The sequence below is a fragment of the Thamnophis elegans genome, chromosome 7 (genome assembly GCF_009769535.1).
Source record: "Thamnophis elegans isolate rThaEle1 chromosome 7, rThaEle1.pri, whole genome shotgun sequence".
NCBI classification, from domain to species: Eukaryota; Metazoa; Chordata; class Lepidosauria; order Squamata; family Colubridae; genus Thamnophis; species Thamnophis elegans.
The window spans coordinates 3,361,427-3,378,340 of NC_045547.1; the positions used below are offsets into that span (position 1 = coordinate 3,361,427).

The window sequence follows — 16,914 nt, forward strand, 5'->3', positions numbered from 1 at the left end:
GGGTCCTCATAGAGTCGAGGTGGCGCAGTGGTTAAATGCAGCACTGCAGGCTACTTCAGCTGACTGCAGTTCTGCAGTTCGGCTGTTCAAATCTCACCGGCTCACAGGTTGACTCAGCCTTCCATCCTTCCGAGGTGGGCAAAATGAGGACCCGGATTGTTGTTGGGGGCAATATGCCGACTCTGTAAACCGCTTAGAGAGGGCTGAAAGCTCTATGAAGCGGTATATAAGTCTAACTGCTATTGCTATTGCTATTTCACCCACCTCGGAAGGATGGAAAGCTGAGTCAACCTTTAACCGGTCAGAATCGAACTGCTGGCAGTGGTCAGAGTTAGCCTGCAATGCTGCTTTCTAACCACTGTGCCACCATGGTCCTCCCTCCCTCTCTCCCTTCTCATTTAGCAATAGCACTTACATTTATATATCACTTCACAGTGCTTTAACAACCCTCTCTGAGAGGTTTACAGAGTCAGCCTCTTGCCCCCCAACAATCTGGGTCCTCATTTTACCGACCCCGGAAGGATGGGAGGCTGAGTCAACCTTGGCTGTATGTATAAAAGCAAAACCTGAAATCTCAAGGTACATCAGCTGACCAATTATCATGTTTTTATTATAAGAGACTTACTTCCATATCCTTATCAAAGCCTCTTCCTCAATTACCGCTCCCTATGCTTTTTTAAAACCCAATTATTGTAATTAACGTACCATAGCAAAACCTATAAATATTTTATGCTCTGGCAGTAACTTGTCACAGGAAATTACTCAGAGAAGAGAACAGTTTGAAAAGCTCTTGCTGTTTATTCTTCTCTGAAGGATATACGGTAAGTGACCGAAAGACATCCACGAATGCCCAAGCAAAATGTTCCTTCTGTAGAGGGAGTCCTCGACTTACGACCATTCATTTCGTGGCCGTTCAAAGTTACGGAAGCACTGGAAAAAAGTCACACACCACCGTTTTTCACACTTCAGCCCCAAATTGAGACCTTCGTTAAGGTAATTTTGCCCCACTTTACCACTTGTCTTGCCGCAGTTGTTAAGCAAATCACCACCGTTGTTCCGGTTAACAGCACGGTTGTTGAGTGAATCTGTCTTCCGCGTTGACTTTGGAGGTCGCGAAAGTCACACTGCAGCCGTCGTAAATATGAGTTCAGCTGCTAGAGCTTCTGAATTTTACTCATGTGAACGGATGCTGTAATGGTCATAGGGATGGAAAACTGGTCGTAAGTCGCTTTTTTTCAGTGATGCTGTTGTAACTCTGGCAGCATCCTTATTTCTTTTCTGCTTTTCAGGACAGTCGTGGAGAGCCAGCCAGAGAATCTGTTTTATGGAGGGTTAGAAAGAGCTAGGACAACACCTATTCTCCCTCACTCTCAATTTTAAAATTTAAGGAACGTTGTCAGAAAGACACTTTGCTCCAGTGGACGCAGAATTTGTAAGGTCAGCAAATGGGAGAAGGACCAATCCCCTCAACATCAATTAAGAAATAATGCCAGGCACTTTTGGCTTAATTGATTTCCCACCCACCCCAAGTCAACGCACCAGAATTTATCCTCCATTCTTTGCTGATTTTTAAGATTGCAAAGTTGCTTTGTGCCTGTTCTCTGCCTTGCGGCCTCTTAACAGCAGCAGAAAGGCCAGGGACTAACACCCTCCGTCTTTTCAGGAGGACGTCATTTCCTTGGGACGCTGAAATCCAAGTTAAATTTGTGGCTCCACTGCTAACCACTAGGGTTCCCTGCCATTTCCACGCAGCTTGTACCTTATTCCAGTGTTTTCTCAAGCTTGAAGATATGTGGACTTCAACTCCCAGAATTCTCCACCTAGCCTTGCTTAGGGATTGGCCCAAAGTCACCCAGCTTTCATGCCTAAGGTAGGACTAAAACTCACCGTCTCCTGGTGATTGGCCCAAACTCACCCAGCCAGCTTTCATGCCTAAGGCGGGACTAGAACTCACCATCGCCTGGTGATTGGCCCAAAATCTCCCAGCCAACTTTCATGCCTAAGGCAGGACTAGAACTCACAGTCTCCTGGTGATTGGCCCAAAGTCACCCAGCCAGCTTTCATGCCTTAGGCTGGACTAGAACTCACAGTCTCCTGTGATTGGCCCAAAGTCACCCAGCCGGCTTTCAATGCCTAAGGCAAGACTAGAACTCACAGTCTCCTGGTGATTGGCCCAAAGTCACCCAGCCGGCTTTCATGCCTAAGGCAAGACTAGAACTCACAGTCTCCTTGTGATCAGCCCAAAGTCACCCCGGTGGCATTCCTGACTAAGGTAGGACTAGAACTCACAGTCTCCTGGTGATCAGCCCAAAGTCACCCAGCCAGTTTTCATGCCTAAGACAGGAGTAGAACACACCATCGCCTGGTGATCAGCCCAAAGTCACCCAGCCAGCTTTCATGCCTAAGGCAGGACTAGAATTCACTTTCGTCTGGTTTTAGGTCAGCTCCTTAACCGCTAGACCAAACTAGCTTTTTTGATAGTTTGTATTCTACTTTTAATTCATCCCCTCTTGCTTTTGCTAGTATGATGCAGATCGTCAAGTCCTCAACCGATCAGATCACAGTTAGAGAGAAGGGACTATGGCTTAATGAATCACGCATGGCTGAACCCAAACGCAGGATCGGCCAAGATTATCCCAAGCATTATTTTCTTCCTCATTAGTTAAACTGCCTGTTAGAGGAGACCCGAGGGTGGACATGAGCCTGTCAAGCTCAGGATGCCGAAAGGTCAGCCTGGCTGGAAACATTTCGTTAACTGTCATCAAGCCACACTCTTTATCCAAAGATGCTACGGGAGGATGAGGGGAACTGATGGTCCATCAGCTCTTCTGAGAGACAAGCTGGGCTCTTCCTTGTCTGTTAAATCCTAACTCTTTACTCCTGAGTTGATGTGTGGTTTCCCTCTCCTCTCTTCTTCCCCTCCCCTTCCTCTTGTACAGCCAACCACTTCATAGTTGCAAGTCTCTTCACTTTTTAAATTGGCCATGCAGGTGGTCCTTGGAGTGGTGCGGTGGCCTAGAGGTGGGGCTCTGGCCTCACAATCAGGAGGCTGTGAGTTCGATCCTAGGTAGAGGCAGATATTTCTCTCTCTCTGGGCACAATGAGAATACATCTGCCAAACAAAACTCCTCATTGGCAACAGGAATGGCAACCGGCCAGTAAAACACTCAGCTTCATTCAGTTGCCCGGACTCCACCCCGCAAGGGATTATGGGGTCATTAAATGGAGAGGAGGAGGAGGAGGAGGAGGAGGAGGAGGAGGATGCAGGTGGTCCTCGACTTACGACCACAATTGACTTCCAAACTTCAGTTGCTAAGTGAGACATTTATTAAGCTAAGCTATGCCCCATTTTATGACCTCTCCTGCCACAGTTGTTAAGTGAATCACTGAAGTGGCTAAGTTAGTCACTCGGTTGTTAAGTAAGTCTGGCTCCTCCGTTGATCTTGCTGGTCAGAAGGTTGCAGAAGGAGATCACGTTACTGCAATGGACACTGCAATGGTCATAAAGCTTAGTCTGTGGCCAAGAGTCTGAATTTTGATCATGTGACCATAGGGCTGCTGTTAGCAGTCATGTGAAAAACAATCCTGCCACTTTTTTCAGTGCCCTTGGGACTTCAAATGGTCACTAAACAAATTGCTGTAAATCGAGGTCTACTTGTATTTAATCTGGGCCCATTGAGGACAAAGAACAAGACAAAAGAATTTTTAAAAATCCATATTTGAATATCCTTTCTCCCTAATCCCGGGGTGGCACCGTGGAGAGTCCTGATGGCGCAGTGGTTAGAATGGAGCATTTGCAGGCTAACTGTGCTCACTGTCCGGAGTTCGATCCTGACCGGCTCCAGGTTGACTCAGCCTTCCATTCTTCCAAGGTGGATAAAACGAGCACCCAGATGATTGGGGGGAAACAGGCTGACTCTGTAAATGGCTTAGAGTAAAGCAATGTGAAGTAGTATATAGTGGTAGGTCTAAGTACTGTTGCTAAGTGGGAAGAAAGGAAGGGAGGGAGGGATGGGAAGGAAGAGATGGGGAGGAAGAGATAGATATGAAGGGAGGGAGGGAGAGAGGGATAGGAAGGAAGGAAGAGATGGGAAGGGAGGGAGGAATAAATGGGAAGGAAGAGATGGGAAGGGAGGGGGGAAGAAATGGGAAGGAAGAGATAGATATGAAGGGAGGGAGGGATAGGAAGGAAGGAAGTAAGAGATGGGAAGGGAGGGGGGAAGAAATGGGAAGGAAGAGATAGATATGAAGGGAGGGAGGGAGGGATAGGAAGGAAGGAAGAGATGGGAAGGGAGGGGGGAAGAAATGGGAAGGAGGAGTTAGCAGTGTTTCTCAACCTTGGCGACTTTCAGTCCTGTGGACTTCAACTCCCAGAATTCCCCCAGCCAGCTATGCTGGCTGGGGGATTCTGGGAGTTGAAGTCCAAAGGACTGAAAGTCGCCAAGGTTGAGAAACACTGAGATAGAGGGATGGGAAGGAAGGAAGAGATGGGAAGGAAAGAAGGAAGAGATGGGAAGAAAGGGAGGGAGGGAGGGAGGGAGGGAGGGAGGAAGGAAGGAAGGAAGGAAGGAAGGGGAAGGAAGGAAGGAAGGCTCTTACCTGGGTTGGTTTTCCTGGACTACGTTCTCCCCTCTCTGGTAGCCCCCATCTGCCACCTGGGTGGTGGATCTCTTGACAATTTGCTTCAGCTCTTGCTCTAAACGGTCCTGGATGGCCTTTATGGTCTGGGGGATTTTTCTCAGTTTGGCCAGTCCTTTGATGAGGATGCCCATAAAGACCGAGCTGTTCTCCTCGGGATCCAGGTCTAAATCTTCCTTGATTTCCATCAAGCTGACTTCTCTTCCTGAAATATATATATATATAAAAAGATAAAAACCCAAACCGTGAAACAGTTTCTTTTTTCCCCCCCTAAATATATTTTTATTGTTTTTGCATTTAAAATAGTGCAGCGCAGAAAAACCGTTGTGGCCATACAAACACAGCATATACACATAACCTCATCCATTAGTTGTCAAATCTACTTAGGACTTTATCCATCCTTCTATCCAATCACATCATTGACAATTTGTCCCAGTGGTGTCACCTTGTCTTATACCAATCATAAAATATGTTCCAAACTTCGTAATATTCCGACTCCCCCTTTATTTTTTTAATTTTAGGGTCAGCCTATCTGCTTCTGCACAGGCCAAATTTTTTCTAGTTATCTGAAACAGTTTCTTGAGGCATGCCCAAAGATTTACCCAGGGCCCATGATGAGATTTTATTTTTATTTAAAAAAAAAAAAACATATTTTTATTTCCATTTTCATAACATACAATCACATGTATATTATACATAGCCAGTATAATATAGTATTAAATAATGATTACATCAGTTCCTCTTGTCCTCAACGCCCCAAAAAGATTAACACCCATTATTAGTTCTTCTACTCTCCAGACACCTCTTTCTTCTACCTCTCTCTTACTTCCTATCTTCCCTCCATCTTCCTTTCCTACTCTACTTCCCCTTCCTTTCTCCTTCTCCTCTCTCTACATTCCACTCCTCCTTATCCTCATCCTCCTCATCTTCCCCCCTTACCCTCTCTCCTATCCCTCTCTTCCTATCTTTCTTCTCTCCTCTGCTTCCCACTCTTCCTCTCATTCACTTGGTGTGTTTCAGCTTCTGAGCAAAATCCCTTTTGTGTTGATGGTATTTATAATTCCATTTCAATATACATGAAAAGAAAAAATAGCAGTATACATGTACAATCATCCAACATCCCTCCTCCAACTTAGTAAACTCCACTCCCTCCCACCCTCCCCCCAACCCCCCCAACCTTCCCCCACCCTGACTTCCCAGAACCAATACAAGGTATAAATCTTTAACAATGAGATTTTATTTTTCGACATCCAATCTGGGTCGCTCACCGGAACCAGAGGTTTTCTACTGTAGGAAAACGGGAGGGGGGATTATACAGAGTGTGGGTGCTATGTAGCCATAACAACACTCTTTCTCGGAAAGTCAAGGTCACTTGGCCCTGCAGCTGCGATGAGGTGACTGGGAGGCATCTCCAGTTGGGACGGTGCTTGATTGGGCCATGGGACGGACTTGTGGGTGCTGGGCGGGGGTTTGGACTTTCATTTGGGTGGAGAAAACCTGGATGCTTTCAGATTCGGGTTTTCCCAGAGGTGCCAATATGGCACCTCTAATAAAATGGAACTTGGAGGGAACTCGAGCAATAGCAATAGCAATAGCAGTTAGACTTATATACCGCTTCATAGGGCTTTCAGCCCTCTCTAAGCGGTTTACAGAGTCAGCATATTGCCCCCAACAACAAACCAGGTCCTCATTTTGCCCACCTCAGAAGGATGGAAGGCTGAGTCAACCCTGAGCCGGTGAGATTTGAACAGCCGAACTGCAGAACTGCAGTCAGCTGAAGTAGCCTGCAGTGCTGCATTTAACCACTGCGGATCCTCGGAGTCTTCGGAGTCGGGGGTGTTGCTTGGGCCCCTGACAGGGGGGGGGAGGGTTTGGGGAGGCTCATTTCATTTTGTAACTCAGCCAATTCTGATGAAAACCCATCCAGGTTTGGTCCCTTCCAGATTAAGTGAGCGCTAGAGCAAACGTCAAGAACTTGTCCGAACTGTTTCTTATAAGCCACTCAAGAGTGATAAAAATAATTGGAATGAAGTCAATCTTGTGGATGGGTCAGTGGTGACCACAGTTCTCGAGTGAAGGAGATTTGCAGGAGGAGGTTTTCATCAATTGGGAGTCGGCGTGCTATTTCTTAACAGCAGACCTGTCAGTCAAGAGTTGCAAACCTTGGCTATTTCCCACTTAGGGTTGCATCGAAAGCCTCACCTGTTCAATAATGGCGCTTGTCAAAGCCTGGATAGAGGAAGGGGAAAAGCTACTAATACTGGGAAACAATCATTGTGACGGGCTTTAGAATCCAAACATTGTCACCTCATCTGTATCAGGCCTGCAGCCATCTTTCCTTTTGGATCTTTGGCCTGCCACACTTTCTATTATTGTATTATGCATGTTCTATTGTGGGAAAATGGGAGGGAGGATTGTACGGAGTTAGATGCTATGTAGCCATAACAATATTCTTTCTAGAAAGCAAAGGTCATCCTTTGCACTTCTGCACCTCACCGGAACTGGATGGGTGGAACTGCCAGCATGGCAGGGGGAGATTGGACCATGGGAATGGGCTTGTGGGTGTGGGGGGAAAGATCTTGAACTTTCAACTGGGTGAGGAAAACCGGGAAGCTTTCAGATTTGGGTTTTCCCAGATGTGCCAACATGTCTCTCTTCATCAATTGGAACTTTGAGCAATATTTTGCCTCGGACTCTGATTTAATTTTGGATGTTATTTGGAACCCTGACAATCTGCCTGTTTTGTCTGATCTCAAATTCCCCTGCCAAAAGCTTCACACCCACATCCCACAAAAACCTTGGAAAAACAAGGGGAACCGTAGAATCTAAATGAATCCTACAGATTAAACCAGCATCTTTCTGACTCAAGACAAGTGAGAGTAGGACAAATTCAGTTCTGATAAAACACATAGCTAGTAGTGAAGGCAGCAGGCTAGAAACCAGAAAGAGGGGAGTTCTAGTGCTGCCTTAGGGAGGAAAGCAGTTTGGGTGACTTTCAGCCAATCACCAGGAGACTATGATTTCTAGTCCCGTCTTACGTATGAAAGCCAGCTGGGTAACTTTGGCCCAATCACAGGAGACAGTGAGTTCTAGTTTCTGTGTATCCCGTGGAAATATATGTATTGTTTAGTTTTATTCTTTGTATTGGATTATTCTTTGAAGAGGAAGGTGAGGTTATGGTTCTCACTATGGCTTTTAAAATTTTATTGTATATTTGTATTCTCGCGAGCCACCAACAGCCTTGTTGAGATTGGATGGCTTACAGATCCAAACTCAATAAAGAAACAAATTTATAATTAATAATGGGCTGAAATTCTGGTACACATGAAATCCAGACTAAGGAGAACGCTGCAAGAAGGATTAACTGTGGAAAACTAATCCATGTGCCTCTTGTTCTCACACACAAACACACACGCAAAAATAAATTTTCATCGCATTTATTTCAGCTGAAGTCATATCTGAATTCAAAGCTTTTTCTTTCCAAAGTAAACTTCAAATAGGTATGCGAAAGGCACCTATACACACATGGAGTGTGTGTGTGTGTGTGTGTGTGTGTGTTTGTGTGTGTGTGTGTGTGTGTGTGTCTCAAAGCACCTGATATGCCCAAATATGGGAGGGAGCATACTGCTTCCCTTTTGCCCTTCAGCTCCACCCTAGGAGACTTCCAGGCAAGAAACCATTTTTGTGTTGCATTTGTGCTAATAAATAAATAAAGGGAGACTAGTATAGATCTATCTCAAGCTACTTAGCTCTCATCAGCTAGCCATACCTTTACTGGGATTCGAACCTGGGCTGTATTACATATTAGGCAGTTATATTAGCCACTAAGTCACAGGCTCTCCTCCTTTATCAGCTAGGCCAGGGAAATAGGTATGTATTGTGTCACAACCCCTGGTATGCCCAAATATGGGAGGCAGCATACTGCTTCCCTTTTCTGTCTATCGACTCACCCTAGGAGCCATCCAGGCAGAAAGCCATTTTTTTATGTTGCCTTGTTACATTTGTGTTGCATTTGTGCTGATAAAGAAATAAAGGGAGACTAATATAGATCTATTTCAAGCTATTTAGCTCTCATCAGCTAGCCATATCCTTACTGGGATGGGCTGTTTTTACACGTTAGGCAATTGTATTAGCCTCGAAGCCACAAGTTCTCCTCTCTTATCAGCTGAGCCAAGGAAATAAGTGTTATGTCAAAGCACCTGGTATGCCCAAGTATATATATATATATATATATATGATTATTTCATCACTCACCACTTGAATTTCCTGGAGTGCTAAATTGAGACGAGTCAAACTTGCGAGGAGTGGATAAGTTAGTAACGTCAAGATGAGACAGAGCTGAGGCTTCCTTCGCATGGGAACTGCAATGAAAAGAAATTAAATTTAACCACTGCGAGCTGGGAGAGAACTCCGCCAGGCATTCACAAATGTCAGAAATGTAAATGAGAAGATTAAAGTTTCTATAACAGATCTCAACATCCCCAAGGGAATTACGTGAGGACGGAGGACTGGCAAAGCTTCGTTTTTTTTATTTTGAACGTTTTAATCTGTTTAGCTTTGTAGCTTTAACATGATTTCATATGCTGTTTTAACTTCGGTTCGGGAAGACACCCATCCCTTCCAACTTTTCTGAAGGACCGGATGTTTGCCGCTCACGATGCCACAACATTGCGACTATAAGGTTTGATAAACTTGAAACGGTCTAAAAAAGAAAGAAAATCTAGAAGGCTTTTGTATCCCCCAAAAAACTGCACAAAATACGTGGCCAGCCATCAAACGATCATCATCAAAACAACCCAAAATGCTATCGAAAGTGGACTCTTGAAAGGGAAAGTAATGATGGTTTATTTGTCCCTGGGAATGATGAATGCTTTTTTCAAGGTTGAATTGGTTTACACCAGGCGGTGCTGAACTGTGGGATGTGACTTATTTGCAGTTGTTCCATGGGAACAACTGCAACTGTCAGTCACACAAATAAAACTGTGTGCGCCCCTGCCCCTCGCACAAAAACATCCCCCCTCCCTCTTCCTCCCCCCCCTCCTGCACTGCCATAAGAGTGAAAAATGGTCCCAAGTTCCAGTTATACAGTTGGTTTATACAGCTCTGTCCAAATTTCCTTTTTCTTTTTTCAGATTAACAAGAGTTGGAAGGGATCTTGTAGGTCATCTAGTCCAACCCCCTGCCCAAGCAGGAGACCCTACACCATTTCTGACTGAGGGCAGCCCGGTTTCTTCTTGAAAGCCTCAAGGGATGAAGCTCCCACAACTTCTGAAGGCAACTTCTGTTCCCCTGGTCGATTGTTCTCACTGTCAGAAAATTCCTCCTTATTTCCAGGTTGAATCTCTCCTTGGTCAGTTTCCATGTGTTATTCCATGTTTGGCCTTCGGGTACTCAGGAAAATAGCTTGACCCCCTCCTCTCTGTGGCAGCCCCTCAAATATTGGAAGACTGCTATCCTGTCTCCCCACGTCCTTCTCTTCCCTAAACTAGCCATGCCCAGTTCCTGCAACCGTTCATCGTAGATTTTAGCCTCCAGTCCCCTCATCATCCTGGTTGCTGTAGTCTTACTAAGGCTTTATAGAGTTGTATTAGTCGCTCTCTCAATCTTGATTATATCCCTCTATCAATGCCGCTAAGGATTGCCTTGGCTTTTTTCGCTGCCGCTGCACACTTTTGCTAGATGCCAGAATACAGCCCATTTTCCTGCATTAATAGAGTTACAATTACGAGATGAGTGGCTAAATGAATCTATATATATAAAAGCCAAGTACCACTCACTCACTCATCCTGAAATCTCCAGAACCATAAAGCCTACAAACTTGAAATTTGGCACGTATGTTCTTCTTGGCTTCTACGTGCTCATTAAGAAAGGATTTTTCAAAATGACCATCAGATCATTAGTATTTCTTATAGAGTAATGAACAGGCTCTGATGCTAAGGAGTTCTACTCCCCCTCCCCACCTGAAAAGAACTCTGTTCCAACTGCCAGTTCCATTCCTTCACTCAGGAGCGGTCTTGGGGCTCCTTACAGTACTAAATGTTGGTACCTCACCCAAATGTCTACGCCTTCCACCTATGGAACCGCTTCCAGACTCAAGGCGGCAGGAGTGATATTCCCTTACGTGTTTCACTCACCGACCACCACTGAGCCAACGGATTGTGAATTGAATTTCTCCTGTATAGCCCAATCACATAATTTCGTCGCCAAGCACGGGTATCCAGCTAGTACATAAATAAATGAGACTGACCTTATTCTCCCCTTTTCTTTGTTCCGTTGTCCAACCTTACTGGTAGACTTGATGTAAAGATGACGGTGGAGTTCATCTATTAGAACTAAGTGCATGTTCATCTTTTTACTGTGAAGTTCCAGCCTCAGGTCACCCAGTCCTTCTACCTGTAGGAGCGGCCCTTCCAGGGATTCTACAGCCGATACCTTTGAACAAAAAAATAAGGATCTATTTAGCTATTTCTCAAAGTCATTACAGGTAAAATATGGGTAGTCCTTGAGTTACAACCTCAACTGAGCCCCAAGATTTCTGTTACTAAGTGAGACATTGGTTAAGCAAGTTCTGCCTCATTTTACAACCTTTCCTGCTATGGTTGTTCAGTGAATCACGGCGGTTGTTAAGTTAGTAAGACGGTTGTTAAGTGAATTTGGCATCCCCCATGACTTGGCTTGTCAGAATGTCACAAAACTGAAGGTGTAAATGCTCCAACACTGGAGGTTTTTAAGACAACCATTTGTCAGAAATGGTGTAGGGCAGGGACGGTGAACATATGGCACGAGTGCCACAGGTGGCACGCGGAGCCATTTGTCAGGGCACGCGAGGCGCTGACCTGTCAGCTGGCTAATGCGCATGGGCGTGCTGGCTAGCTGAGTTCACCCTTTTTTAAAGCCATTTTTCGCCCACCCCAGGCACCAGAGGCTTTATAGGAGCCTGGGGAGGGCGAAAAGAGCCCCCCCCCCCCCCGGAGGGCCTCCGGAGGCTTCATGAGCTTCCCTGAAGCCTCCGGAGCACAAACAAATGGCCCTACGGGCAAACCGGAAGTTCAGGAACGGACTTCCGGTTTACTTGGAGGGTCATTTTGACTGCTCCGGAGGCTTCAGGGAAGCCTCCTCAAGGTCCCTGAAGCCTCCGGAGGGTGTCCGGGGGGGTGGGGGAGGCTGTTTTCGCCCTCCCCAGTCTCCTATAAAGCCTCTGGAATCTGGGGAGGGTGAAAAAAGCATGCAAAAAATGGGGGTCACGCATGTAGTGCGCACATGCGCACTGGGTGGTCACGCATTGCATTATGGCTGCGGCACGCCCACACACAACCCCCCTGCGCTCCCCCCACTTATGGCACGCGAGCCAAAAAAGGTTCGCCATCGCTGGTGTAGGGTTTCCTGCCTAAGCAGGGGGCTGGACTAGAAGACCTCCAAGGTCCCTTCCAACTCTGTTATTTTGCTATCCTTCCTTCCTTCCTTGCTTCCCCATCACTGGAGGATTTTAAGACGAGACTGGATAACCATTTCTCTTAAAAGGTGTAGGGTTTCCTGCCTAAGCAGGGGGCTGGACTAGAAGACCTCCAAGGTCCCTTTCAGCTCTGTTTTTCTATTCTAAAATGGGGTCACATGACACTGGGACACTGCAATCGTCATAAATATGAGTTAGTTGCCAAGAGTTTGGATTTTGATCATGTGATGCTGCCAAAGTCTGAAAAATGTCATCCATCGCTTTTTTCAGTAACATTGTAAAGTTCAACGGTCACCAAACTATCTGTTGTAAGTCGGGGACTTCATGTACGGTTTACGTAGATCCAATTCTGATGACAACCTCACCGAACGGCCTGACATTTTTCTTTCTAACCAATGAAGACAGTCCTTCTTTCTTGGTCTTGAAAAGCAGGAGATGAAAGGGGTGAACACAGAAAGGAGGAACGGAGGGATTGAAAGGAAGATTCTGCATTCAGGAAAATGAAGTCTAGACTAAGGGATTTCAGAAGAAATCGCAGAAGAAATGGATTTCAAAGAATACCCCTTTGATATTATGCCAAACGTCTCTGCAATAACCCTCGATTAAATTTTAGCAATCCCCAGGAACGCTACTGCTCTGGCCACAGGGTAATTGAAGTACCAACCCAAGGCCTCAAAACTCAAAAGGGATTTCTTTGCCAGCTATATCCCTGGGATTGCTAAATATTTTAATTATTCGGGCGCCACTGAGTCATGTCCAACTCCGGTGCATTTAAAAGGCCTGGCACCAACCGGTGGCTACAGCAATATTTCCAATTTACGGATCACCCGGTGTTTAAGGTGACCTTCCGGAGGGCTTAAATAAAATTTAGATCGTGATAAATATTTCAGCAGTTCTGCTTAATTGTGTCAGTTGGCTATCCCAGGGCAGCAGCATAAATACATCGGAAAAAGAGAGAGGACTGGCCACAGAAAAGGAGAGTGTCTCCTTTCTGCGTAATAATAAGTCAGTAAATCTCATTTTGCAGGAATCCAGCATGGCTACCTTAAGGAAAGAGGAGGTAAACAGACATCCTCAGGAGCTCGCAGGAAATTAAACCATATTTCATATCGTAATGAGAAATATACTCCATGATGGCTTATGGTTTTAAGCTCCCCACGCATCCATCATGTCTTGTCAAGAGAGCTGTTTATTTTCTTTAACTAAAAAACGGGAAGTGATCCTTACGTTGCAATCTACCTGTTAGCTGGGCCCTTCTTAAGTGTGGGTTTTTGTCACCTATTCAGAGGTGGGATTCAGCCGGTTCTGACCAGTTCTGGAGAACCGGTAGCGGAAATTTTGAGTAGTTTGGAGAACTGGCAAATACCACCTCTGACCCCATCTGTTCTCAGCCTCCCGAGTCCCAGCTGATCAGGAGGGAATGGAGATTTTACAGTATCCTTCCCCTACCATGCCCTCCAACTCACACCCACAGAACCGATAGTAAAAAAAAAATTAATCCCACCACTGCACCTATTACAGAAGTATTGGAGCAGCCTAATTAGTAATTAATAATTTAATAAATTTGTATGCCGCCCAATCCCGTAGGACTCTGGGCGGCTTACAGAAACAGGATAAAAGTTAAAAGTTAAAAATAAAAAAAATACAATTTTAAAAACAACACACCATACATTCCGTCTGAGTGGGGCTGGACCTTGTTCAACAGCCTCAGGCCTGCCGGAACAGCCAGGTTTTAGTGGCTTTTCGGAAGGCCGAGAGAGTGGGAAGGGTCCGGATCTCTACGGGTAGATCGTTCCACAGGGCTGGAGCAGCTACAGAGAAGGCCCTCCCCCGAGGGGCCGCCAGCCGGCATTGTCCGGCCGACGGTACCCGGAGGAGGCCCAACCTGTGAGATCTTATTGGTCGTTGGGAGGTATGTGGCAGGAGGTGGTCTCTCAGATATCCAGGTCATAAGCCATGTAGGGCTTTAAAAGTAATGACTAGCACCTTGAAGCGCGTTCGGAGACCAATAGGAAGCCAGTGCAGCTTGTGGAGGATGGGTGTAACATGGGTGTATCTAGGTACACCCGATATCGCTCGCACGGCTGCATTCTGGACCAACTGTAGTCTCCGAACGCTTTTCAGGGGCAGCCCCATGTAGAGCCTACAGGTAGTCCTCGACTTACGACCACAATGGAGCCCAAGATTTCTGTTCTTAAGTGAGACATTTGTTAAGTGGGGGTTTTGCGCCATTTCATTTGCCTCCGTTGTTAAGTGAATTGCTGCAGTTGGTAAGTTAGTAACACGATTGTTCAGTGAATCTGGTTCCCCTATTGACTTTGCTTGTCAGAAGGTCGCAAAAGGGGATCAATACAGATTAACAGAGCTGGAAGGGACCCTGCAGGTCATCTAGTCCAACCCCCCCCCAAAGCAGGAGACCCTATGGAGACAAATGGCAGTCCAACCTCTTCTTGAAAGTCTCAAGTGATCGCAGCACCTCTGGACACTGCAATCATCATAAATATGAGTCAGTGGCCACGCATCCACATTTTGATCATGGGAACGCTGTAACGGTCGTTAAGTGTGACCAATGGTCAGAAGTCACTGTTTTTAGTGCCGTTGTAACTTCTAACGGTCACTAAATGAACAGCTGAAAGTCGAGGACTACCTGTGCTCGATCTAATTGAATTTCAAGAATTGGCATTAAAACAGGAAAAAACAGAACAAAAGCCTCTGGAACAGCTTTCCATAACAAGGCATCTTCCAGAGGTGCTTGGCCTTGAATTGCCGGGCCCAAACATCTGGAGCAGGGCAGACCAGGCAAATCTGCTCTAAAAGATCATGATTACCATATTTTTCGGAATATATGACGCACCTTTTTCCCTCAAAAAAGAGGCTGAAAATCTGGGTGCGTCTTATATACTGAATACAGCATTTTTTGCCTCCTGAAACCCCGCCCCCTTCACCAAAATGGTCGTGCATAGCCTTTAGAAGGCTTTCAGAGAACTCCTGGGGGCTGGGGAGGGCAGAAATGAGTGAAAAACAGGCCATTTTTTGCTCAATTTTGACCCCCCCCAAACCCAGGAGCACTCTACAAGCCTCCTAAAGGCTATGCATGCATATATTTTTGGGGGGGGAAAAACAGGCCCCTTTTTGCAAAAAAGGGGCTGTTTTTGGGAAGTCTGCAGAGTGCAAAAACTTTTTTTTAAAAAAATTGCCTCTTCGAAATCTTGGTGCGTCTTATACTCCGGTGCATCTTATACTCTGAAAAATACAGTAAAAGCAGACTAAGATGTCCAAGTCTCTTAAATTCCTGTCGTAAGTCATGGATTATTTATAATTTTACTGAAGAGGAAACCTTCATGGCTTGAACACAAAACCAGGTCCAGTTGGGAAGCCAGCAGGGTGGATTTGATTTGAATCAAGTCGATTGAAATCGCGAGTAAAAAGGCTGGATTTAAATCAACTCAATTTAAATCATAATTTTTAGACAGCAGCTGTCCTCTCCGTCCCGCAGCGGCTCCTCCTCTGACCGACAGTCCCAATATTGCAGAATATACAGCCTCATGCTGCATAACTGAGCTCCAGTTCACACCGAATAAACTAAATTATGAATGTATCTTAAACTTCTCATCCAAAGTTGGATCCTCAAGCAGGCCGAGGTGGCGCAGTGGTTAGAGTGCAGTACTTCAGCTGACTGTTATCTGCAGTTCGGCGGTTCAAATCTCACCGGCTCAGGGTTGACTCAGCCTTCCATCCTTCCGAGGTGGGTAAAATGAGGACCCGGCTTGTTGTTGGGGGCGATATGCTGACTCTGTAAAACGCTTAGAGAGGGCTGAAAGCCCTATGAAGCGGTATATAAGTTTAACTGCTATTGCTATTGCTATTTTATTTATTTATAAATAAATAGCATTTTTATTTATTTATAAATAAATAGCATTTTATCCAAAAGCATTTTATTAAAATAAATTTGATAAAAAAAATTAAAAATCTGATTTACATTTTTAAATGTAAAAATGTAAAAATCCAATTTACATTTTTAAAAATCCGACTTAAATTTTTAAAAATCCGATTTAAATTTTTAAAAATCCAATTTAAATTTTTAAAAATCTGACTTTTAAAAAAAATTTAAAAAAACAACCGTCGATTTTTATCCACCTGGAAGCCAGGTTCCCCAAGCCAAAACTGACCAGTTTAGGTTCCTCTTTAAATGTGGCAGTTTTAAGTGTTTTCAGTACCTCCATTTAATACAGACATGAAATCCTATAGACGGACCGTGAACTCATGACTATTGATGGCTCTTGGCGCATTTATCCAAGTCCAGCGACTGGCTGAACACTTGAACTTGAGTTCCTAATTCCTCGCTATCTGATGCAACCCAGACATCTCGACGCTCGTCTGGGGAGCCGTCCCCAGACCGGAAGACTCATCTACATATGCACGAACATGCCTGAAGCGTGTGAAGTGTTACCAATGCCCCGCTCTCTGCCTCCTCTCGAGAACGCTCAGAATCAAGGGGGAAGTCTTCAGAGCTTCAAAAAAACGCTCCTCCTCTCCCGGGAAATGTATCCGGTCTCCTCCTTGGAAAATTATTAACTTAAAAACATGGTGATTTTGTTCATATTTTGCATTAATGGCCAAGGTGCATAAACTGATTGCTTGGCGTCCATGGGGGGGAGAGGGGGGGGAAGTAGCTTTAACCAGAGGGCTGTTATTTTATTGCTGATGGGGTGAGAATTTTGTCCAAACACCTTACTTCATTTGAATTCCACGATGCGTGTAGTCTTCGACTTATGACAATTCATTTAGCGACCATTCAAAGTTACAAAGGCAGCAAAAAAAAT

General features: G+C 45.2%; 1 protein-coding gene across 1 annotated transcript in view; it reads right to left on the reverse strand.

Annotated features, from left to right (window-relative positions):
• EXOC4 (exocyst complex component 4) overlaps positions 1–16,914 on the reverse strand; it is a 331,322-nt gene that overhangs the window by 262,119 nt on the left and 52,289 nt on the right. The window contains exons 4-6 of the mRNA XM_032221694.1: positions 10,886–11,070; positions 8,893–8,999; positions 4,600–4,843 (exon numbers count right to left, since the gene is read on the reverse strand). Coding sequence (XP_032077585.1) covers positions 4,600–4,843; positions 8,893–8,999; positions 10,886–11,070 — 536 coding nt within the window. The remainder of the gene's footprint in view (positions 1–4,599; positions 4,844–8,892; positions 9,000–10,885; positions 11,071–16,914) is intronic.